This window comes from Delphinus delphis, chromosome 1 (genome assembly GCF_949987515.2).
Source record: "Delphinus delphis chromosome 1, mDelDel1.2, whole genome shotgun sequence".
NCBI lineage: Eukaryota > Metazoa > Chordata > Mammalia > Artiodactyla > Delphinidae > Delphinus > Delphinus delphis.
Genome location: NC_082683.1, coordinates 18,510,475 through 18,534,417, shown reverse-complemented (window position 1 = coordinate 18,534,417; position 23,943 = coordinate 18,510,475). Strand labels below are relative to the sequence as shown.

General features: G+C 53.6%; 1 protein-coding gene across 1 annotated transcript in view; it reads left to right on the top strand.

Annotated features, from left to right (window-relative positions):
• MYOM3 (myomesin 3) overlaps nt 1-22,100 on the top strand; it is a 52,502-nt gene extending 30,402 nt beyond the window's left edge. The window contains exons 19-38 of the mRNA XM_059998573.1: nt 352-539; nt 774-900; nt 2,041-2,219; nt 5,275-5,389; nt 6,303-6,459; nt 7,161-7,270; nt 8,941-8,985; nt 9,678-9,814; nt 11,159-11,303; nt 11,443-11,502; nt 11,902-11,969; nt 13,042-13,152; nt 14,902-14,989; nt 15,497-15,535; nt 15,784-15,892; nt 17,031-17,194; nt 17,419-17,455; nt 17,633-17,655; nt 19,264-19,319; nt 20,565-22,100. Of these exons, the coding sequence (XP_059854556.1) occupies nt 352-539; nt 774-900; nt 2,041-2,219; nt 5,275-5,389; nt 6,303-6,459; nt 7,161-7,270; nt 8,941-8,985; nt 9,678-9,814; nt 11,159-11,303; nt 11,443-11,502; nt 11,902-11,969; nt 13,042-13,152; nt 14,902-14,989; nt 15,497-15,535; nt 15,784-15,892; nt 17,031-17,194; nt 17,419-17,455; nt 17,633-17,655; nt 19,264-19,319; nt 20,565-20,825 (2,219 nt within the window). The 3' untranslated portion in view covers nt 20,826-22,100. The remainder of the gene's footprint in view (nt 1-351; nt 540-773; nt 901-2,040; nt 2,220-5,274; nt 5,390-6,302; nt 6,460-7,160; nt 7,271-8,940; nt 8,986-9,677; nt 9,815-11,158; nt 11,304-11,442; nt 11,503-11,901; nt 11,970-13,041; nt 13,153-14,901; nt 14,990-15,496; nt 15,536-15,783; nt 15,893-17,030; nt 17,195-17,418; nt 17,456-17,632; nt 17,656-19,263; nt 19,320-20,564) is intronic.
• The last annotated feature ends 1,843 nt before the right edge of the window (nt 22,101-23,943 follow it).

Sequence of the window (23,943 nt, the reverse complement as noted above, 5' to 3'; positions counted from 1 at the left end):
CCTGGGCTGAGCAGAGAGCAGGGGGCTTATCCACCACCTCTTGGAGGGTCCAACTCCAGAGGCCATGGGGCAGAAGCCTTCTCAGGGGATCTGGTGCTGACCCCCACCACCCCTTCCTTTGGGGAGGAAGTAGCAACGGCCTGAGGCCATGGGGTGAAGTCTGACCAGCTCGGAGGCCCAGGTGCCCTGCACGCAGCTGAGTCAGCATTACCAGTGGACGCTACTGGCTAAGTCCGTGCCCCAGAGCAGGGTGGGCACCCACTGGGGGAGGCTCACTGCCTCCCTCGGGCCCCACCGCCCAGTCCGGCCGCCCCTCGGGAGCAGTGGCCCTCACCCCCTGCCTCCCCGTAGCTGCACCATCTGCTCCATATGACTTCGCCCTCCTGAACTGTGGGGAAAATTATATGGTCATTGGGTGGAAACCCCCTAAGCGGCGTGGAGGGGGCAAGATCCTGGGCTACTTCCTGGACCAACACGACTCAGAGCAACTGGACTGGCACTCGGTCAACCAGCAGCCCATCCCCACCCAGATGTGCAAGGTGAGGCTGGAATGCGGCCACTGGCCTGGTGTCCTGATTTGTGTGGGTGGAGAGTGGGGGGCAGGGCTGGAGGTCCTGAGGCTGAGAGAGGCCTCAGGTTTGGTGCCTCGACAATCCAGCTGATTGTCAAGTGCAGACCAGTCTTACGTGAAGCTCCTATAGACCTCCTGCTGTGAACCTCGTCCCCTGCCTCCCCAGCCCCAGCCTTCACGGTCTGTGCTTTTGCTCTTCAAGGTCAGTGACCTTCATGAAGGCCACTTCTATGAGTTCCGTGCCCGGGCAGTAAACTGGGCTGGTGTTGGAGAGCTGTCGGCACCCAGCAGCCTGTTTGAGTGCAAAAAGTGGACGATGCCTCAGCCAGGTGAGCGGCTGGGAGGCGCCAAAGCCCAGCCCCTGCCCTCCCCTCCCCTCCCCCAAACAAGATGACCGCTACCGCCGGGCTCGCTGTGCATTCCAGCTTGCTCTGTTGGTCCCAAACACCAGACCCCTGCCCCCTGTAACCTCTGACACAGTCTTAACTCTGCCAAGTCGAGAGCCCTGACCCTGGCCATTGACTGGCCCTGTACCCCCATCCAAACTATCCTCTAGCTCAACACCCCATCTGAGCTCCGATTCTCAACACAGACCAATCTCAAACCCCAAAGGCACACTGCTAGGTGACCAACTCGTCCCAGTTTGCCCAGGGCTTTCCCAGTGTTACCACCGCAGTATTACCATCCCAGTGTTACCAGCTGTGTCCCAATCCTGGACAAACAGGGCAGGTTGGTCCCCCTCTGCACCACTCCCGCAGCGCCATCAGCCTTCTCACACACTAGCCCTTCATCTCCCCCTTAGGAAGGAAGGATGACAACCTTCCATCATTCTGTTCAGCTCAGTTCTGTTTTCTGTACAAAACCTTTACCCGAATGGCAGATAATCACTACGTGTGATGCTTTAGACAACGACAGTTATAGACAACTGCTATTTGTTGGGGACTTCCTATGTACTGACACTTTGCATAAGTTATGTCATTAATGCTCACAGCAGCACTATTTTATAAGAACTAGTATTAGCCCCATTTTACCGATGAGGAGACAGGAACATAGAGGCTAAGTAACTTGCCCAGAGTCCCCATAGCCTGAAAAAGGGTGTTCGCTGGGACATGAACCCCAGTGATCTGACTCTGGAGTCCACACCCTGAGCTTCTACATTAAACACTGAAATGGCAAAGAGATTAGAAAGATTAATGCTGTCTGGGACAGGGATGGGGAGGGTCAAGGATGTTTCCCAGAGGAAGTGATACTGAGCACAGTTTGAAGAGTTAACTCTAGTTCAGACACAGACCAAGCTTTGCCATGAAGCCAAGGCCGGCCAGGTCCCCACCATGTCCAGAGCAGGCACTTCCAGGCCTGGCTGGGACTGAAAGATTGACAAGCTTGCTGACTCGCCACCCGCCCACTGCCCGACTGGCTGGCTGGCCATTTGGATATCCATCTCCTTCTCTTACCCTGTCTTCCCACAGGACCCCCGTATGGCGTGCGGGCGTTTGAAGTGCGGGCCACATCCCTGATGCTGACGTGGGAGCCCCCACTGTACCAAGGGGCCGGACCGGTCACAGGCTACTGCTTGAGTGTCCAGGAGGAAGGCTCTGAGCAATGGAAGCCGGTCACTCCAGACCCCATCTCTGGCACCCACCTGAGGGTGAGTCCCTGCCCCTTCATCCTCTGATGAAGGATGGGCCCGCCCTAAGCCTTCCCTGCCACAGGATATGGCAGGACGACAGAACACCGAAGCTGGAACGACCCTCAGAGATCACTGCCCTCACTTAATGGCAGCAGAGGACCAGAGAGGGGGAGTGGCTTAGCCAGGGTCACGCAGCGAGTTGGTAGTAGGTCTGGCCGGTGGTTGGTCTTAACCTGCTCCATGCTGTGCAGACTCCTCCCTAAAACCTCACTTATAATCAGCAAGGTATATTAGCATTTGGATATGCACATCCCTTGAGCTAGGAATTCTGCTTCTAGGATTGAACTGTAGAGAAATAATTAGTCAAGTGTGCAAAGACCTAAGGACAGTGACGCTTGTTGTAGCGTTGTTTATAAAGGCAAAATTTGGAAACAACTTAAATGTCCATCAGTAGGGGGTTTGCTTAAATAAATCACAGTGTATCCTTAATGTGGACTCAGTGTCAGCGAGTGTAAAGGCTACAGTAGCTGAAGGAGTGGCAATAATATAAAGAATGAGGTAGAGCTAAAAAAATTATAAATTTAAAAATTAAAAAAAAAGAATGAGGTAGAGCTACGTGTATGTTGTGACATAAAAACATATCCACCACATGTGGCTAAGAAAAAAAAGCACAATACAGAGCAGGATATTTATATGTTAGATAACATTTGAACATGTCTATCATGCTGTATATTAATGAACATAGAGGCATATGTGCGTTTCTTCATTTAAATGAGAAGCAAACTCTAAACTCTCTGGATAAATAAGAAATCTAGCAGAATCATCGGTTTTCTTCACCTGTGGTGGTTGTTTTCACTTGCACTCGTGTAGAAGGGAAAGCGCAAACAGTGCTCTCCTGGCATAACAAAGACAACTCACACGCATTTGTCATGTCAGAAAACAAAGGGGTCCACTGAAGCGTTCTTAGCAGACGCAAATTACTAACAGACAATCCATCAGGACCACAGCCTTCACAGCATCCATCTCTGAAGCCAGCATGTCTCACAGGCCTTCTTTGTGTAAGGAAAGTTTGTAAGGAAAGTTCTGTGATGTGTATTAGGTTTTCTCTTCTGCAGCTCTAGGGAGAGAGGGAGTATGTTCTCCACCTCATTTTCCTGAGGCATCTTTCACCAGCAGGCAGGAGGGTGTGTGGGTTTCAAGACCACACGTTAGCACTCTGTTAGCACCAAGAGGAAAGAAAGCAGGCTTGGGAGGCCCAAAACAACATGGAAAGAAGATACTAACGAGCAGAATACGGCACATGTCACGTTTCTGCATGGTTTACGTGCATGTGCAAGTCTAAATGGACTTTTACAAAATTGTCAATTCTGGTCATCTCTGGGAATGGGGCTGCCAGGAGAGCCTTACCCCTTCATTTTATATTCTTTTCTGTTGCTTTAATATCTCCTCCAACAAACATGAATTTCTTTCATAATCAGAAAAAAATAAAAGTATCTCCTTTTGAAACAATAACATTAAGGCTATCTAAGACCAAATGAAGAAGGGCTTCCCTGGTGGCGCAGTGGTTGAGAGTCCGCCTGGCAATGCAGGGGACACGGGCTCGAGCCCTGGTCCGGGAAGATCCCACGTGCCGCGGAGCAACTAGGCCCATGAGCCACAGCTACTGAGCCTGCGCGTCTGGAGCCTGTGCTCCGCAACTGAGAAGCCCGCGCACTGCGATGAAGAGTGGCCCCTGCTCGCTGCAACTAGAGAAAGCCCTCGCACAGAAACGAAGACCCAACGCAGCAAAAATAAATAAATAAATAAATAAATTTATTTTAAAAAAGACCAAATGAAGAAGGGCAAGCTTCAGCCCATGGAATGCTCTGAGATGTGCAGTTTCCACCACCACGGGGCTCGGCTCCCTACAGTAGAGTCAGCCAGTGCTGGACAGCTGACCTGAGAGAGCCACGCAAGATGGATGGTCCCTCTGCTCCCCAGGCAGGCTGGCCCAGGGCTGGGGAGCCTCGGTGACTTGGCACCGTTTCTGCATGTGGGTGGTTGGCCGGCATTCACTCACTCAGTCATTCACTCAACACTTCTGGACACCTACTTAGTGCCAGATCCGGAACTAGATTGTGGATGTAAAAAGCTATAGTCACAGTCCTTAGGGAACAGGCAATTACAATACTGTGTGCCGTACAATCAAGGAGGGTCCGAGGGATTCTGGGAGCTCCAAGGAGGAAGGTAAGAGGCCTCTCCTGGCCTCGTCCCATCTGGCCAAGCTGAGTGGCCAAGGGTGAGCTGTTGTTGCTAGACCAAGAGAAGGGGAGGGTGTTCCAGGCAGAGGGCTCAGCAAGGGCAAAGGCAGGGAGGCGTGAAGCGACGTGATGCGTGGGGGACCCTGAGGAGTCAGGGAGTGAAGGGGGCGCGGAGAAGAGGACAGAAGGCTGAGGATGGACGGATGAGGAAGGATTTAGGTACCAAGCCTCGAAATCTGAACTTTACCCTGAAGGCCACTGAAAGAGCTAAGTGTACTCAGACTGCCATCTTGGAAACATTGGCAGAGGGAAAGAGAAACCGGGAAGAAGGGTCTAGAGGCAGAGGCGCCATTTAGGAAACTGTTGGACTAATCCAGGAGAGAAGAAATAAAGCTGCAGTCAAAGGCGTGGCTGGGACACAGACAGGCCACGTTCAAGAAACGTTAGGGAAATAAAATGGGAACTTCGGTGATTAGATGTGTAGGGCTCAAGAAAAAGATGTCAAAGACGATGATCACCAAGCTCCTTTCTAGGGAGACAGGTGGAGGAGAGGCACGGGGCGCAGGAAGAGAAAGGGTTTTCTTGTTGAGAGGCTGATGATGCGTTAAGTTCCGAGCAGGTGGAGTTCCAGGCATCACAAGCGTGGGAGGTAATCTCAGGGGAGAGGCTCACCTGAAGCTGGAACTCAGGAGAGCAATGTGCCCCTAGCCTGCCCCCCACCCCCAGGGCAGCCTGGCCCTCCTGGGGGTCCCCTGCAGCCCGTGGCCAGGGCTGCAGGAAGGGTGGGTCTTTGCCATCCTCGGTGCTCACTCTTGCCCCCTCCCTTCCCCCAGGTTTCTGACTTACAGCCGGGGAAGACCTACGTGTTCCATGTACAGGCTGTGAATTCAGCGGGCCCAGGGCAGCCATCCATGCCCACCGACCCCATACTCCTGGAGGACAAGCCAGGTAGGGGCAGGGGGAGGGCGCTTGTCTGCAGCAGGAGGACAGAACCTGCTGGGCCCTCACCCCGCCACACCTTCCTGCCCCTCATTCCTTCCTGCCTGTTTCTCTCCCGTCCACGCTCTCGTTTATTTCTGTGGGATCCCAAGATTTGAACATATGGTTTCCTTCCATGTGATGGGTCTTCCATCCTTTACGTGCCACATTCTTAAACTCATACAACTCTCCGTGGATATCTAGAAGAACAGCCAACTTTATTTCAGATATGCCGTGTGGCTTTGCCTGCCTTGCAGTCACGGCTCCCGAGGTCCGCTCCTACCACATACGCCAGATGCTGCGCTGGGTCCTTACACTGTCTGGCTCTCCCAATAAGCCCCTGAGGGAGCCGTCACTGTCCCCACTTTAGAACTGATTTCATTGCAGCTCAGAGAAGTTAAATGACCAGGTCACGCAGCTAGTATCCGATGGAATCACTCAGCTCTCCTCACTATAAAGTGTGTTCTTTTCCATTCTTTTAATTATTCATTCATTCAGCAAGTATTTGGTGACACCCACACTGCACTGGGGACATGGCAGTGATGAGAAAGCAAGGTCCCTGCGCTGGTGGGGGGAGGGGCAGGACGAATGGACAGTAAACAAGTAAATGATGAAAAAGTCAGTGATAAGTGCTATAAAGGAAGTGCAACAGGGTGATAGGGCGGGGTGGGCTTTACGCTAGCCTCAGTGGTCTGAGGAGGTGACGTTTGAGCTGAGAAGGAGCCTGATTATACGAGGCCTTGGAGACCACAGCAAGGAGTCTGGGGTTTCTTATTTTATTCAAGAGCAATGGGCAGCCACTGGAGGGGTTAAGCAGGGGAGGGCGCTGACCCGGTTTATTGTTTCTCAATGTCTGTTGCCCTCCATTGGATCCTGCCCTCAGACGCTCGGGAGATCGAGGTTGGTGTGGACGATGAGGGCTTTATCTACATGGCTTTCGAAGCCCCCGAGGCCCCCGACTCCTCGGAGTTTCAGTGGTCCAAGGACTACAAGGGCCCGCCGGACCCACAGAGGGTCAAGGTCGAGGAGGAAGTTAACAAGTAAGTGAAGGGAGGGGCAGCACGACTCGTCCACAGGTCCCAGACGTTGTCGGATGAGTCGGGCAGAAGCTCGTGGGTGAGACCATCCGGCAGGACCCCCAGATAACGAGCTTGAGAGGACTGCTTGGTCTCTCCTGAGGGATGCTGACTGCCACCCGGGGAGAAGTGAGGGAGAGTGCCTGGAGAGGCTGAAACGGTGCCGTTCATTTGCAGACCCTTTTCTGGAAGGAAAGTGTGTGCCTCCGAGGAGACGCTCAGGACTTGGTTTCTAGCCTGAGTGCCAGCGACTCGCTCTTGCAAGTTCTCTGGGTTCAGCTTCCTCAACAGTAAAAGAGGGGTTAGGATGTCAAGGGCCCCCAGGTCTCCCTCCTCCACCCCCAGCAGCTCTGGCCTTGGCCCTGTCCAGCAGGAGACAAAGCTGATGGCTTGAGACCTGTGGAGAGAGGCAGGCCTGGGGGATGTGGCCAGCACGAAGACCATTCCAGAGAGCCTGGCTAGTGAGGACCACTGAAGGTGGCAGGCCAGACGTGCCCTGGGCGGGGGACCCCAAAGAGGTGTAAGGAGGCTGCCACCCCTGCTTACTGGCTTGGCCGGGGTCTGGGCTGGGGTGCAGGGCTTGCAAAGCCGACCGAGACTCCCCAGCTCCCAGGCCTCCAGGGCACACGGCCCCTCTCAGAGCCTCTGCCCTCCTGTCTCTGCAGGTCCAAGATCATCCTGAAAGAACCTGGCCTCGAGGATTTGGGCACCTACTCGGTGGTGGTCACCGATGCTGACGAAGATATCTCAGCAAGCCACACGCTGACGGAGGAAGGTGATGCCCCTGTTCCACTGCCACCTCCCCAGAGAGACGACCCAGACATGGGGTCCCAAGCACAGATACCCCAGAGGCCAGCAAGAAGCAATAAAGATGAGTAAAGCAGAGATTTCCAGGGAAGTAGGCCCTCACCCACTCATTCAGTCAGTCAGCCAGTGAATAAGTATCTGCTGAGCACCGACCAAATGCCAGAGACTGTCCTAGGCACTGAATTACATCAGTGAACTCAACAGGCAGAAATCCCTGCCTGATGGAGTTCACGCTCTTCTTGTCTCTCTCTTTACTTTATCTACTTTTGATAAAAAGCAAAGGTACCAGTGAATTATTTCACTTCCTTCCGTAGCCTAAGAAAAACGACAGCATAAGTAGAATGATAAACTGCAAATGGCAGTCAGTCTGAGGAATGAGGATGGCAAAAGGGAGCAGTGGGGACTGTGGTAAACCAGAGAGGGGATGCCAGGCCTCAGCGGTCATCTATGAGACTCACCCTCTGCTGTCTCCATAGCAACTGGGACAGCCCATTGTCCTCCCTGATGATTGCACTGGAGGCCATTTGATTTTGTTAAGAGGCAGAAGCCAGGTAGGTCCAGAGTGCAATTCCAGTTCCACAATTTCCTAGCTGCTTGACCTTGGATAAGTCATGACACCGCTCTGGGCCTCCGTTTCCTCATCTGTAAAGGGGGATTATAATCCCTGCTGTCCTAAGTGAAACAATGATGTTATGCAGATATACTTAGATGATTCCATGCAAACTAAAGCCATCCACAAAAGTAATGGGGTTTGCTTTTTTTTTGGACTCGATGCTTGCCATGTGTCCAGACTCATCATGGTAAGGACTCTAGAGCTTATAAGAGAAAATGAGATATGAGCCCTGCCCTGCCAATTCATTCATGCAACACGTATTTATTGAGCACATACTGTGTGCCAGATACCATGCAGGTCCAGAGCTCAGCTTAGCAGAAGAGACAAACCTAACACAAAGAAGCAGTTAGCAGTGAGACAGCACTCTGCTGACCTGCCCTAGACACATGCAGACTGAAATGCTCAGTGGGGAGAGCAGACCCTCAGATACTAGGACAGTATGGCTCAGTGGGGGAGAACAGACCCTCAGATACTACGACAGTATGGCTCAGTGGGGAGAACAGACCCTCAGATGCTGGGACAGTATGGCTCAGTGGGGAGAACAGACCCTCAGATGCTGGGACAGTATGGCTCAGTGGGGAGAACAGACCCTCAGATGCTGGGACAGTATGGCTCAGTGGGGAGAACAGACCCTCAGATGCTGGGACAGTATGGCTCAGTGGGTTAACAAGGGGCCTCAGGAGACAGACAGTAATGCTCACCCCACAGCATGGTGTGAGGACGGCTGAGATCACGCAGAGCCTGGCACACAGTAGGTGCTTCTCTGGGGAGGTGGCACTTGATCAGGTCTTGAAGGACAGGAGAATAAGCAACCTCAGGGTGGCCTGCGGCAGCCCCCGCAGCCCCCTCAGTGCCCCAGAGCCAAGGCCCACAGTGGTCATCATCAACCCCTCAGTAGCCAAGTGACCCCAAGCCGAGTCTCTCGGGACTTTCACCCAGTGTGGACGCTAGGACGGCTTCCACGGGCCCCACCGGCCCGGGTATGTCATTCTCTTTGGTTTCTTCCTTGCTCCTCCCTGTCCCAGAGCTGAACAGGCTGAAGAAGCTGAGCCATGAGATTAGAAACCCAGGTAAGTGGTCCAAGCCAGCAGCCTTGGGCAGTCCCGCCAGGCCCACCAGGGTGTTCTGAGCAGGGCTGAGTCAGCCAAGAGCCAGAAACTAGCCGGGGGGGGGGGGGGGAGGATGGGGATGTCTTGGGGCTGGAAGGCCAGAGACCCAGGGAGTCCTCAGTCCATGAAGGGAACAGAGCGGCCAGCAGAGAGCACATGGGATGCAAGGGAGGGCAGAGTGGCTGGTTTTTTCTTCTTGGATTGTGGGTCATCTAAACCCCTGCTTCCCTCCATTGGCCAGGAGTAGCTTTTGCAGGCCCTGGCACAGGGGTCGCAAATTTGGGTGCATATTGGAATCACCCCTGGAGCTTTTCAAAATCCCAATGCCCAGGCCACACCCCAAACAAATCAGAACCTCTGGGTCTGGAGCCAGACACTGGTGTTTTTGAAAGCCCTTGGGGATCCAGTGTCCAGCCAGGGTGAGAAGCATGACCTCAAAGCTGTGGGAAGAGGATGAATTCCCTGAGATGAATTCAATCTAGGGGGACTGAATGTGGGAAACCCTCCCCAGCCCCTCATCCCCAGTCGTGTCTGCGTCAGACTCTGAAACATTTTGCACATTAAATGCCCACAGTGTGCACAAGGTGGGGCTGTCGGGAGGGGGGAGGGGAGAAGGGTTCCCTGCCCACCCTTTCCTGTCCTCTGCCTCCCAGTGATCAAGCTGATCTCCGGCTGGAACGTTGACATCCTCGAGCAAGGAGAGGTGCGGCTTTGGCTGGAAGTAGAAAAGTTGTCTCCAGCCGCTGAGCTGCATCTAATCTTCAACGAGCAGGAAATTTTCAGCTCACCGGTAATTGGGGGCTCAGAATCCCTGAGTGAGGTTCCTGGCCCAGGAGGTGGTCTCACAGGCAGTGGTCTCCACTGGCTGCACCTCCCCCGAGCAGACTTTTCAGAAACGGCCACCAGCTTTGGCTGTCACAGTGATAGGGTGGGGGGTGAGGACACCTGGATTTTAGTACCTGGGGGGTGGGTGGTAGGGATGCTAGACACTTGCCAACGCAAGGAACACTCCCACAAAGAACTTCCCACACCTCCCACAATTGTTCACTGTCCTGTCAAACATTTGTAAGGTGAAAAACCTACATTCATGCTTATAATTATCCAAGCCTAGACCCTAACTCTGAGATATAAACACAAAGAATTTTTTTTGCAGTGTTAACATACACTGAATAGAGAGTTTTTATTCTATTAGCCACATTACCTATGCTCTTTCATTCGTTTTCCTGTTCTTCTTGCACTCATGAAGATGTACATGAGTAAAACCTCTCATGAGAGATTCAATCATGAGAAGATCTTATTTGTGAATTTCATCTCCAGATGACCATCAAAAAATGTGTGTTATAAAGAGAGGAGCTGGTTCTGACAGAGGAGGAAGAGCTCAGGGCTAGATGTCAGAAGACTCATATTCATCTCCTGTGGGTTGTGCGCCCTTGGGCAGGTCTCTTTACCTCTCTGTGCCTCAGTTTCTGCATCGGTACAATGGGGTTGGTTGCCCCAGAATCAGGAGGAGCAATTGGAAAAAAAATAGATCTGAAAGTTCTGCACAGAGATTAAGCATGACCTTGGCTCATGGTAGAGGCAGGGTAACAAAGTCTGGACTCTTGGTACACAGCGCTGATACTAGCAGGTGCCGCTACAGAGAAATCAAATTAGACGTTTCTCTCAAATCACACATACACCCTAAATGTGGAAAATAAAACGTTTGAAAGCTGTTAGAATGTGACAAAATGTAAATAAGTGCTAATTCTGGGCAGCAGGTTCCCAGGCTTTTTTATATTATCCTTTACAGTTTTATGGGAGATTTTTTTTATATTAAATTGCAAAAGAAGTAGAAAATAACCCAAAAACATGGCACAGTAGGAGGTTGGGGATTATTATTAATTGCAACTGATACAAGCACACAAGACTCTTTCCAGTGTCTGCCGGGCCCAGGGTGTTCTCAGGGGCCGGGTGTGAGAAAAGCCCAGTCTATACACAGGAGAGGGGTACCTTGGGCCCCCTCCCCAGTCTCTGAAGACTTCTAACTCTGCATTTATTACCCCCAAGTCCAACCACACCCCGATTTGCACCCCACAGCACAAATTCCCTGGGATTGGAAAAGGGCAGAAAGACTTTCGGGTTTTGTTCTCCCCAGAACCGCAAGATCAATTTTGTCCGAGAGAAGGGCCTGGTGGAAGTTATCATCCAAAACTTGACTGAGGACGACAAAGGGTCGTATACTGCTCAGCTCCAAGACGGAAAAGCCAAGAACCAGATCACCCTGGCTCTGGTGGATGACGGTCAGCTGTGCCCTGACCCCCGCCCTGCCCCATGCACCCGGCCTCAGGTCTCAGCCTGGGCGTCTCTATCCATCCTGACGCCCTCCTCTGGACCTGCGCTACTTCTGGTTCACACCCGTTCCCCCCTCTGTGTTCACAGAGTTCGACAAACTTCTAAGGGAGGCAGATGCTAAGAGAAGAGACTGGAAGAGAAAGCAGGGTAAGAACTGCTCGGGCGAAGTTCAAACACCTCGGCCAGCAGGCCAGCAGGCCAGCAGACAGCGCCGGGGAACCGCTGGGCAAGTGGATTAATAGATCCCTCCGCCCTGCTGGACCCCCCTGAGGGAGGGCCACTGCCATTTGATCTAGTGCTGTCCCTGTGCCAGAACGAAACAGCACTTGCCCAGCCCCAAGAGGGCGCGCCCTAAACTTTGCACCCTAGATGCCTCCCAGATACCTCACCCCAGTCCCCTCCCTCGTGGGGGCGGAATCCCAGAATCCGAGGGGCCAGTAGTCATTAGGTGCCTCTCCCCAGCTGCCTTCCCCTATCTCGCCACCAGGTGGCGCCCGGGCCGAGCCCGGCGCTCTGACCGCTGGGCCTGCTGTTTTGCCCTCATAGGTCCGTATTTCGAGGAGCCTTTGCAGTGGAAGGTCACCGAGGACTGCCAAGTGCTGCTGATGTGCAAGGCAAAGCCCCGCCCCCGCCTCCAGCCCTGCCCCCAGGCCCGGTGGGGCAAGACCTGTGGTTGTCCCCAAGCCCCGTGGCTGTCTTTTGCCCCACTCCCTGCAACTCCACACCCTGTGCTGGTGTGATCCCAAGCAGAGGAAGTAGCCCCAGGGATTTTGCATTTAACTGGAAAACAAAAACCCAGGGAGCAGAGTTAGTGTGAATTAGTGCGCTGAGTCAGCCTTGAGTTAGATCTCCCTGCTGCTCCGGGAGGGGTTCTGGGGGTCACGGGTCTGGGAGCAAGTGAGGGCTCTATACGTTGAGTGGTAGTCCCTGTGTCTGTCAGTAGCCCTGCCAGACACTGTTCTCAGCACTTCAGAGCATTATTTTATTTCATCTGCCTCACAATCATCTGTGAGAGTGGTGTTACAATCCCCACTGTAGGATGAAAAACCAAGTGGGGAACTAGCTGAAGGCTACATGGTAACAGGCCGAGTCTAGAGCCCAGGTTTTAACCGGATGCGCCTGACTCCAAAGCGGGTTTTGTTTCTCAGCACCCTGCAGCCTTTTAGATACCTGGGGGAGGGCAGGGGAGGGGAGGTGCACTCCTAGAAGCCTATCCATTCAGCAAACCTAAGTACCTACTCTGTGTAACACACTCTGCAAGCACTGGGCATACAAGGGTGAAGAAGCGGTCTCCTTAGGCCTGTAAGATCCCACAGTCCAAAGCAAGATCGTGGCGAAAACATCATAGCTCCTGCTGTGATGGAGACATGCAGGAAATTGATTACTCACAATGGGGCACACTCTGGGGTGCATAAAGGAAGGCTTCCTGGAGGAGGTGACACAGGCATTTACAAGAAAAAGTAGGGTAGGAAAGGGATCAAGAAGCAGAGGGAATAGCATTAGCACAAGTCCTGAGTCCAGAAACCATCAGAGGAGACATATGGTGTGAGGAAGGGGTTGGCTGAGATTTAGCCTGGGGGTGGGGGGGGAGTCATGTTTGTAAAAAAAAAAAAAAGTTCTGATGATCTGAGTCTTCACTTAAAAGAGAAAGCCTGAAGGAGTCTCCTCACTCCCCACCTTCCTCAGGTGACCAACACCAAGAAAGAAACCCGCTTCCAGTGGTTCTTCCAGAAGAAAGAGTTCCCAGATGGTCAGTACGACCCGCAGACTGGAACAGGGCTTCTCTGCATGGAAGAGGTAAGTGCAGCTCTGACTTCAGGGCTCACAGCCTCCAGGCAGTGCCAGGAGCACTGGGCAGGGAGTCAGGACCAGGGTGAGGCAAGTGAGGCACTGACCTCACGCACAAACTCTCAGGAAGCGCTGACAGGCTCAGTACTCAAGATAAATAGTATTTCACGCAGTATTTTTAAGGATCAAAATTCATGCCCCAAAAAAAAGACCACGAGGGAAAACAATACCAAAACTTTAAATAAAAACAGGCTCAGTAATACTGACTTTTCCTTTTAGTTGGATTCCAGTCCTGGCCCTGCCGCTGACTGCATGGCCCTGGGCTAGTCACTGTCCCTCTCTGACCTCAGTTTTCATCTGTTACACAAGCGGGTCAGAGGGATGCTCTCTCAGAGATTCCTTCCTGCCCCCGCAGCCCGAGATTCAGGACAGGGAGACGGTCTCCGTGCGAGGCAGGTCTGGGCAGAGCAAAACAGGGCCTGGAGCTCACTTCTCCCACCCACGACCTCCCCATGGCCCTTGGAGGAGTGTGACCTGGTTAAGGTAGAAATGCAAGACTTATTCTTAAACATTCCATGTTTTTCTGCCTTGTCCCTGATTTCTGTGGCCCCACCGTGTGCCAAGGAGGACTATGGCAGATGCAGGTTTGCAGACTAGGAAGGAAATAATGATTTCAGGGTCCTCTCCCAAATCCCGGCCAAGACGATAGCAAGTTGGCCTTTGTCATCACAGTGCAAACTCTTCACACAGGGCTTGGCATCGAGTAGGTGCTTTATAGCTACTGAGTCTTGTCATAATCATCCAGCGTATTGGTGCAGAACTTTCTGGCTTCCGAAGTTATCTCCCTTGATCTTCACAGCAACTATAGTATGTAGCTAGGGCAAGGATTATGCCACCATTTTACAGATGAGTAAACTGAGGCTCAGAGGGTTTAAATACCAAGATACAAAGCTTGAGAGCGGGGCCGGAAGTTTCTCCAAGCACTGTCTCCGGAATTTGGCTGGGACTTCGGAGCCTTCACTGAGGGAGGGGGCAGGGGACATGGGAGAAGACTGTTGGGGTTTTCAGCCCTTTGATACCCCAGTTGAGAGATGCTTCTGCCTTGAATCCTGCCTCAAAACACACTATGTAGAGTTGGTTGGGGTGAGAGGGGCCCTTTGAGGGGACAGGGAGGCAGATATCACGCTCCCACCCCCGCAGCCCCTGGAGGAGATGCTGTGTAATGAGAGGGCACAGCGGACTTCTGACCTTGCTTTCAAAGCATGACCCAAGTTCTTGCTTTGCTGAGTGTTGACCCGGGCTTCACTTGGGGTTGACAAGCATGTGCCAGTAAGGACCCCCTTGTCCTGAGCAAAAGAAAGCACACTTCCTTCTGAGAGATGCAGAGAGGTCCCTCTATCCAGGGCCCCTGGGAAGCAGGGCAGCGCTGGTGGAGGGTGCGCCCTGCTCGGCCCAGCTCTGCTAGGAGGGCTCGCTTTGCTCTGCTCAGAGCAGCTGCCTGAGAATCACATGCGGGGCGTCTGTTTCTGCCCTCAGTTCCCCCTCTCGCCCCACCTCCAGGCCCAGACAAGCCCTGGGCTTGGGATCAAAGGGCTCTGGAGCTGGAAGGAGCCTCAGAGATCACCCATTGCAGGGGGGTAAACTGAGGCCCAGGGAGGAGAGTTAGCGGCAGACCTAGAGCCCAGGCCTCCTGACTTGCTGTCCATCGCTCCTTCTGGAACTCATGCTGACACCGCCTTCTCACATCCTTCTTTCCAGCTTTCCAAAGAGGACAAGGGCATTTACAGAGCAGAGGTTTCCGATGAGCGAGGGGAGGACGACACCATCCTGGACCTCACAGGTGAAGGTAGGAGCCGGCGACATCAGAGACGGGCCAGGAGGGCCTCACACTGAACCAAGAGATGCAGTGTGACCTGTGGGGAAACTGTCTGGGATCCTCACTTGGGGCAACTGAGGCCCAGGGGAGTTAAGTGACCTGCCCATGGCTGCACAGCTGGTCAGTGGCAGGGCCTGGTCTGTGTGACGCTGGTGCCCATGTTCACTGCACTATCCCACGGCGAGCCCAGGCTTCCAGACCCGGAGCCTGAGTTCTCTGCTCTGCCCCCCGCCCCCACCCCCAGCGGGCCCCAGGCTCCTCACCAGGCTGGTCGTCTCAGCCTGCAGGAAGACTGTCGTGTCGGCCCATTCGTCCTCCATCTGTGTTGCCCCCCTGCCCCATCAGTCACGCAGTGCCCCAGATCCCCTCCCCACCCCTAAGCCTGTGTTCTGAGAGCTGCTCATAAGGTCCACCAGCCTTTTCCAAGGACGGCCCCACCTGGTGCATCAGCTGACCACTCCCTCTGTCTCCCTCCAGCCCTGGATGCCATCTTCACTGAGCTGGGCAGGATTGGTGGTAAGCAAGCCCCCTCCTTGCTCAGCGCTGCCGTGATGCCACAGAGCCTCCGGGGGACCTCTAGCCATCCTTGGCTGCTGGGGGTGGGGTTAGTTTCCAGCCTCAAAGACTGGGGGGAGATGCTCCTGCCTCTTCACCACACTGTGTTCCCCCCACCACGCCCCAAAGCAGGGGCGAGCTGGCTGCCCCCCAGATGTGCTGCCCAAAGGGCCTTGGGGAAGACTCACCCTGCTCCCATGCCTCCCCAGCCCTCTCTGCGACCCCACTGAAAATCCAGGGGACCGAGGAGGGGATCCGGCTCTTCAGCAGAGTCAAGTACTACAACGCGAGCTACATGAAAACCACCTGGTTCCACAAGTAGGTTGGCCTTGCCCTGGAGCCCTAGCCAGGCTGGAGGGGGCCCAGCACCCGCCTCAGAGCCCAGTCCCAAGGGCTTGGCAGAGACAGGTCTCTCGCCGGTCCTGCTGTCCACAGAGGGAGTCTGGGACAGGGAACAGCTGTTACAGGCACAGAAGGGAGGCTCCCCAGGAAAGGTGGGAACCCTGGCGCTAAGATCACTTTCCCAGAATATCCATGGCAGAGAAGGACCATTGTCTTAGAGCACCATCTGGGAGCTGGGGGAGAGAAGGATGCAGGAACGATGGGGAACCAGATGATCAAGTGCCCTTGTGGGTCTCTGCAGCCTTAGCAAACTCAGGCAGCCAGGCTGAGGGGAGAGGTGCAGGCAGAGGGACCTGGGGGGCTGACGACTAACTGAGGGCCAGGCCCTGAAGGCAGGATCAGGTATCAGAGACTCCGCCAGGAGCTAAGGGACCCCAGAGAGTTTGGGAGCAGAATTTTCCCAGTGCTTCTTACTTGCAAACCTCAGCCTTGTGGAGCAGACATTACTGCACCCATTCTATGGAGAAGGCTAGACGGACTTAGTCAAATTGGTCATGTGAGTGAGACCAAGGCCAGGCTGAATTTCAGAACAGTGAAGCTCCTTCTCTAGAGTTTCTGAGCCCCATGACGAAGCCCAGAGGTGTCACTTCTGTGACAAAACACTGACATGGGCCAGGTGTCTTTAGGAATGAAATTTAAGTAAAGGAAAGGAGTTTATATAGTTTATAAGAATTACGTAAGAGTGATTGTGGGAAGAAATGCTCGGAGGTTTTACGATGAGGAAAAGGATGAAGTGAGGAAGCGGCTCCCACTGGTGGGGTGTGGGGAGGTGGTCACTGACCCTGGAGCACCATTTCCTCAAAGTCCCAGCCTGCAGGACATGTCACAAATATAGACTCAGCGCGGCCACAAGGTTTGATGAATGAATGAATGATGAGGGGATGAGTGGATAGATATATATCAAATATCTCATGCATGGTCACCACTTTCAGCTCACACATCTGGGAACAAAACCCCGGGAGAGGAGTTTGGGGCAGGGGTGCCTGTAGATGGGCGGGCGGACAGCCCGTCCCGGACTGAGCTGTGTTAACCATTTCTTCGCCCTCACGTTCAGAGAGAAGCGCCTGGAGAGTGGTGATCGGGTGAGGGCTGGTACCACCCTGGATGACATCTGGCTCCACATCCTGGACCCCAAAGACTCAGACAAGGGCAAATACACCCTAGAGATAGCGGCCGGGAAGGAAGTCCGGCAGCTCTCAGCTGATCTCTCGGGGCAAGGTGAGCGCTCCGCCTGTCTGTCCTCAGTGAAACCTGTTTAGAAAACCCCATGGTCTTTTGGGGGGGCTCCCATCTCCCCACCCAATCCTAGCACTGCCCCCAAGAGAATGCTGGAACAGAGTGAAGGAACAGTCAGTGCTGAGCTCTATACCTGTGGGTTGCAGGAAGGGGGGAGATTGGGGGTAGATGCCCTGACGCACCTTTTCCCCTTTTCCTTCTTGTAGCTTTTGAGGACGCCCTGGCTGAGCACCAGAGACTGAAGTAAGTGTCCTCGGCGTTTCTCAGTGTGATCAAGGCCCCTGGGGTGCACGAGCACAGGACCCTTCCTGGGAGGCCGGACAGCTCCACCTTTCCCCCGTCACCCCCTCCCCCCTACCCGGGCAGGACTGTCCTTTAACAAATGAAACACCGAGGCTTTTTCCCATTTCCGTTTTTCAGAGCCTTGGCCATCATCGAGAAGAGTAAGTCCAGCCATATTTCTGTTGTTTCCACTTCTGAGTTTGGGGCGGCTTCCCAGCTGCTCACGCCTCCTGGCAGGTAGCTGGAGTCCCGGTTTCCCATGGGGTCTGTGTGGCTCTGGGCCGTCACAGAGCTGCCGGGAGACCCGGATGGTGGCAGCGTGAAGACAGGTGGATGAGGAGTCCGAGGATACCTGAGACCGTGGATGTGGACGTGCTTGGTGCGGGCCTGGTGGCGAGGAGGCACACGGCCGATGTCGGTGGGACTCCAAAGGCAGGGGCAGACAGGACCGAGGCCCTGTCTTCCAAGCGAGGCCCGGGAGGGGACGACTGCAAAGCTGAAGCTGGTTCTGGCTGTGGGGCCCTAGGGCCTCATCTAATCCAGGACACAGCCTCTGAGTTGCCCAGGGGGACCACCAGGCCCACGCACTGGAGCTTCTCCGGGTCCCTGCAACCAGTTCTAAAGCACCCAGTTCCCGGAGGCTGGCTTTCTGGTCTCAGTGAGCCAGCCGGTCAGTGGAGGACCTTCCATGAGGGGAAGCCTCCTGGCAGCAGAGCAGAGCAGCCCCGTTCAACCTGACAGTGAGGAGGGAAACTGACCCTTTGGGGCCATTGGTAGGAGGGGGCATGAGCCCTATGTGGCGTCTTGTCCCTGAGTGTCCCCACTTGGCGGGAAGTGCAGGCCGTTCATAATAGCCATCTGGGAGGGGGCCATCTGGGGTCCAAGAGCAGTGAGGAGCCCTCGCAGCGGGCGGCCACCTCGGTGGGCGGAGCGCAGCCTGCAGACCTGACTCAGCCCGTCACACCTCCTAATCACCTGCCCCCCCATCCTGGAACGCCGAGTCTCTGCACAGGACACCCCCCCAGGACCCTAACACAGGGGCCTAAGCTCACCACCTGTGCTTGCTAGGGCTGGCCGAGTTGAGAGTCAGGGGAAGTGGATTGTTTCGCCCGCCACGATGGGCCTGGTGAACGTTCCTCCCACAACAGTGTCCATCTCTGGGGCCGTCCTTCCCCTCCCCCTTCAACCCTGATTCAGGCTCCTCCTCCCCTACCTCTGTTGCACAGACACCAGCCACTTCAGGCTCTTGGCACATCCCTGATCGTGGTCTAGGGTCCGTTCCCACAGCCTCGACTGCGACATGCTGGCTTTCTGCTCAGTGATTTACAACCACAGTCTCTTCCTGCCCAGCCGCCATGGCCACCAGGTCCCCTCCCTTGACCAGAGTCAGTGTCCCGGAAGCTCCCTTCCTATTCACTCCCTGAGCTGGTTCGTCACACCTGTTGTGTGCATTTTGCCAGTTTAAGGCTCAGAGCAACCTTATCACCTTCTCTCCCGGTCCTCAGGGGAGGGGCACCTCACTGTCACCTCCAGGTACCACCAGCCATAATAATAACCTCAGGTCAACGACAGAAACACATTACGTCCCTATCTTGTGTTTATAAAGGCAAGGAAGTAACGTAACACAAGTTTAAGGATGTCCACCCAAAATGATGCAAAAAGAAAAAGAAGCATTGCTTCAAAATAAACCTCAACTTCGTGGAACCTGCTGCTGGGAAGCAGCTGGCAGGAAAACATTCATCACTGGGGGTCTCGTTTTTCCCTTCCAGATCGTGCCAAAGTGGTGAGGGGCCTGCCGGACGTGGCCACGATCATGGAAGATAAGGTACTGACTGTTCCCCAGCCCACAGCCGGCAGTCCCACCCTGGGTTCCCTCCTGTATCCATCCAAGAGCACGAAGCAACGCAGCACCGTGGATTCCAGAGCCGAAGGGGCTGGATGCACCAGAGTCTGGCCGAGTGACCACACCTCACTGGTCACATGTAGTATAAAGGAAAGACGCTGAGCCTGGTGTCAGGCCCGTGGCGGGGGGGGGGGGGGGGGGCGGTGACAGGCCTGTGCTCACCCCAGTTCTACCCCATCTCTCCAGGTGGCCCTGGGTGTCACGGACTTCTCTGTGTGAACTTCAGTTTCCACAGGCGTTTGACTAGATGATACCTAAAAAGCCCTTTGAGGACTGAAGTTTTTCAAGCCTAATGTTCTAGAAAATGATGGCTAACGTTTTCATGTTGCTTACTTTGTGCCAGACACTATTCCATTATTTAACCATCAAGGCAACCCCATGAAATAGTGTGTTATTACTAGCCATACTTTATAGCTGAGGAAACTGAGGCCCAGAAAGGTTAAGAGACTTACCTAAGGTCATACAGCTTAAAGGAGCCGAGCTGAGATTCACAGCCTGGCAGCCCAGCTCCAGACGGCCATTACACTAGAGTGCCTCTGCAGTGAGAATTGCTCTGTTGAGAATTTTCAAACTCAATTCTTAAATCTTTATGTTAAAGCAGTCTAGCCGGGCTTCCCTGGAGGCGCAGTGGTTGAGAGTCCACCTGCCGATGCAGGGGACACGGGTTCGTGCCCCGGTCCACGAAGATCCCACATGCCGCGGAGCGGCTGGGCCCGTGAGCCATGGCCGCTGAGCCTGTGCGTCCGGAGCCTGTGCTCCGCAATGGGAGAGGCCACAACAGTGAGAGGCCCGCGTATCGCAAAAAAAAAAAGCAATCTAGCCTTATTTGCATGGTAAAATCATAATGAAATATACAATAAAAGCATTAAAGCAAAGTCCAGGCCATTCTGGGGCAGGTAATTGCTAAAGTAATAATGGCCCGACAGTCTAAATAGTTAAGTGTTCCCGTAGAAATGTTGAGAATGGAGGATGTGGGGTTAGAGTAGAACATCTCCCTTTACTGTTATTACTTTATGGGTCACAATAAAACACACATAATGAACTTACCACAAGGAGCAGCTTATACTGGGAGCTCCCTGGGAGTGCGAAGGTTTATAAGCTTCACACTTTACCAAGGGTTATTCCAAGCGTGTGGACTGAGCGTTCCCTTCCTGTCCTTTCAAACAGACCCTGTGCCTGACCTGCGTCATCTCAGGAGATCCTATCCCTGAAGTCTCCTGGCTGAAGAATGACCAGCCCGTCACCTTCCTTGACCGCTACCACATGGAGGTGAAGGGGTTGGAGGTCACCATCACCATCGAGAGGGTCAACAGTGAGGACAGCGGGCGCTATGGTGTCTTCGTCAAGAACAAATATGGCTCCGAGAAGGGCCAGGTCACCATCAGCGTGTTCAAGCACGGGGAGGAGGACAAGGTGCTGAAGATGTGACGGTCGGATTCAGGCACAGCCTGAGGTCTGGTCTGCATGGACTACAAGGGTCAACCAGTGGCTCACAGCCTGGCACAAGCCACGGAGGCGGGGCGGGGGGATTGGACATTGTGGGACCCGGGACATGGGAGGGGAGTAGCTACACCAAAGTGGAGAAGCATAGACCTTGCTGGGGTTCTGGGAGGCCTCCAGGCCTCAGCACTGGACTTGGAATGGGAGACCTACGTGCAAAACTGTTCCAACTCTAAACTCTCCACGAGCCTTGCCTTTCTCATCTATCAAATGGGAATTCCTACTCCTAGGGATTGTTTATGAAAACACTTGAAACCGTACACCGGTGATACTCAACAGGAGGCAGTTGCGTCCCCCAGGGGACATTTGGCAGTGTCCAAATTTTGGGTTGTCACAACTGGCGTCTAGTAGGTAGCAGCCAGGGATGCCGCTAAACACGACAGCTCCTCACCGCATAGAATCCAACCCTAAATGACAATAGTGCCGAGGTTGATGTACCCCGCCCCCATAAACGGATTTATCACAATACCCCCCTTTGGATACTGTATTTTCAATTCACTTAAGTTCAACGAACATTCACGTGAAGTCTAGCCTGTGCCAGGCTGCGGATGGCATTGGGAGCACCAAGATACATGATATGCAGACCCCGCCCCCAAGGACACCTCAGCCTAGGAGGAGAGTCAGACCTGGGTGCAAACGACTCCAGGACAAGTCAGATGATCAGGATTATAAAGCAGGTCCACGTAAAGTTCCACGGGTGGTCAGAGGAGGGAGAGAGGTGTTCATCCCAACTACGGAAGGTGAGCTTTAAAACACCTTCACGGAACTAGCAGAATTGGTTGTTGGGCCCGGAAAAAATAAGTTGGATTTGGCGATGGTCGTGGGAAGAGATTTCAGGAGCAGGGGATGGTGAGAGCAAAGGTGAGGCGTAGGGGTGATGCTGCCTGGGTGGCCGGATGCCAGGCTAGAGAGTTGGATGACCTTCAGTACTTCCAGCTCAGGGCCTCTGCCTGGCGGGACAGATACTGGTTGGCCTTGCTTACTGGACCTCTGTACGGAGCTGGGCATTTCACCACCCTCCAGTTTCCTTCTTTTTTTAAATCAGATTGGGAGGGGTGGGGTTTATAAAGTTAGAGATGTTTGTTGTAAAATTTTGGAAAACCTTAAAAATGTTGAAGGAGAAAATAAAACTCATCTGTACTCCCAACATCAAAACATAACACCCACCTCTGATTTCTGAAATGATTTCTGAGTTTAAAGGTAGAATGAATCACTCCTACATTTACCACCTACACGCGCATCAAGGCATGATGGGTAACTTATACCCCCAGCAGCTACAGGTGCAGTCAGGCCAGGTGTTCAGTGAGGGGGGCGAGGGGGCCAGGTGTCCTGCCGTGCCCTGGCTGGGAAGGAGTATGGAGGATTACGCAGGTCTTAGAGGCAAACACACCCAGGCTTGAAGCCAAGCACTCACTGTGTGATCTTGGGCATTTTTTTTTCCTTTGTCTGGGCCTCAATTTCCCATCTATAAAGCAAGAAGTCTAAAAGGTCATTTTTGAGGGTCCTTTCAGCTGACACTACCTCCTACCTAGGAAGACTGTGGACAGGGCAGGTCCAGGGTGGGGCAGTGGGGATGGAGGTCCCTGAGACCTTTCGCTGTTCTCTGTCTTAGCTCCCCCCACTTAATCCCAAGTAAACCCCAAGTGCCACTCAGGTGGAAGAAAGGACCTTGCTAAAGGACATTGTGATAAAATTAAAAAATTTTATATCTGGTCTTTGCTCTTGGTTTGGGACACACAGCTCCTAAAACCCTTCGGATCTCCAGGGTGAAAAGAGCGTCTTTTGTATACTAATAAGATGGCGTGACTGGGGGCCCTTAGATAGCTTCAGGATGGGAGCTGGTCACCAGAAAGGCCAAGGCAGGACTAGAGGGTTGGAACTTTTTGCCCCCAGCCACCTCCACTTCCCTCTGGAGAGGGGAGAGAGACTAGAGGTTGAGTTAATCCCCAATGGCCAATGATTTAAAGAATCATGCCTAAGTGCTGAAAGCTCCATTAAAAACTGCTAAGCAACAGGATTCCCAGGGAACCCTCGACTTATTGCCGGTTGGTCAGAAGTACAGGTGACAGCCTTGTGGAGTCTGACTCTACCTGTGGGTGGTTAGTGTCAAAATTGAATTGAAGGGCTTCCCTGGTGGCGCAGTGGTTGAGAGTCTGCCTGCCGATGCAGGGGACACGGGTTCGTGCCCCGGTCCGGGAAGGTCCCACGTGCCGCGGAGCGGCTGGGCCCGTGAGCCATGGCCGCCGAACCTGCGCATCCGGAGCCTGTGCTCTGCAACAGGAGAGGCCACAACAGTGAGAGGCCCGCGTACTGCAAAAGAAAAAAAAAAAAAAAAAAAAATTGAATTGAATTGTAGGACACCCAGTTGGTATCTGGATATTTGGAGAACTGGTTGTTGGTGTTAAAATTACCCACGCATTTGGTGTCCGAAGTGTTGTGAGCCAAACCAGCTAGAGTTATGAATCAACCACCTCCCCAGGGGTCTTTCCCATCTTCATCTATTCTATATTTCCTGAGCCCAGGGTAGGTAGCGGGGGCACACCATCATCCAACAAAGCCAGACTCCACATCTTCACATCTTTCACTGGCCTTGACTTTATTCTCCTCTCCTTAGCCTGTTCCCAGTGGCCTCCACTCCTGCCCCTGGCCTGGGCCACTTCCAGCATCCCCATTTCTGGACCCCTCTGATTCTTCCATATTTACAATTCCCACTTGCTCCTTGTGTTGTTCTTTACTGGCTCATCCTGGGAAGCATCTCAGCTGGTCCAGCCTGATCCCTGGTACCCTGCATGGGACTCAGAAAGTCAGAAACTTTGTCTCTTATCTCGTGAAACCCATCAGCGAACACATGGTCCTGGCATTCTCCAGGAACCCTCCGTGGATCTCCTGGCACGCTGGACTTCCAGGGAGCCAGGCAGGGCGTGCAGGCTGAAGGAAGGCCAGCCAGCCAGTGTGTTCCCCCTTTATCATACCTGCCGCCCCTCCCCACACCTGTTCTGCCACCTTTCACATACCAACCCCAGTGCCATCCTTGGCCTAAAGAATT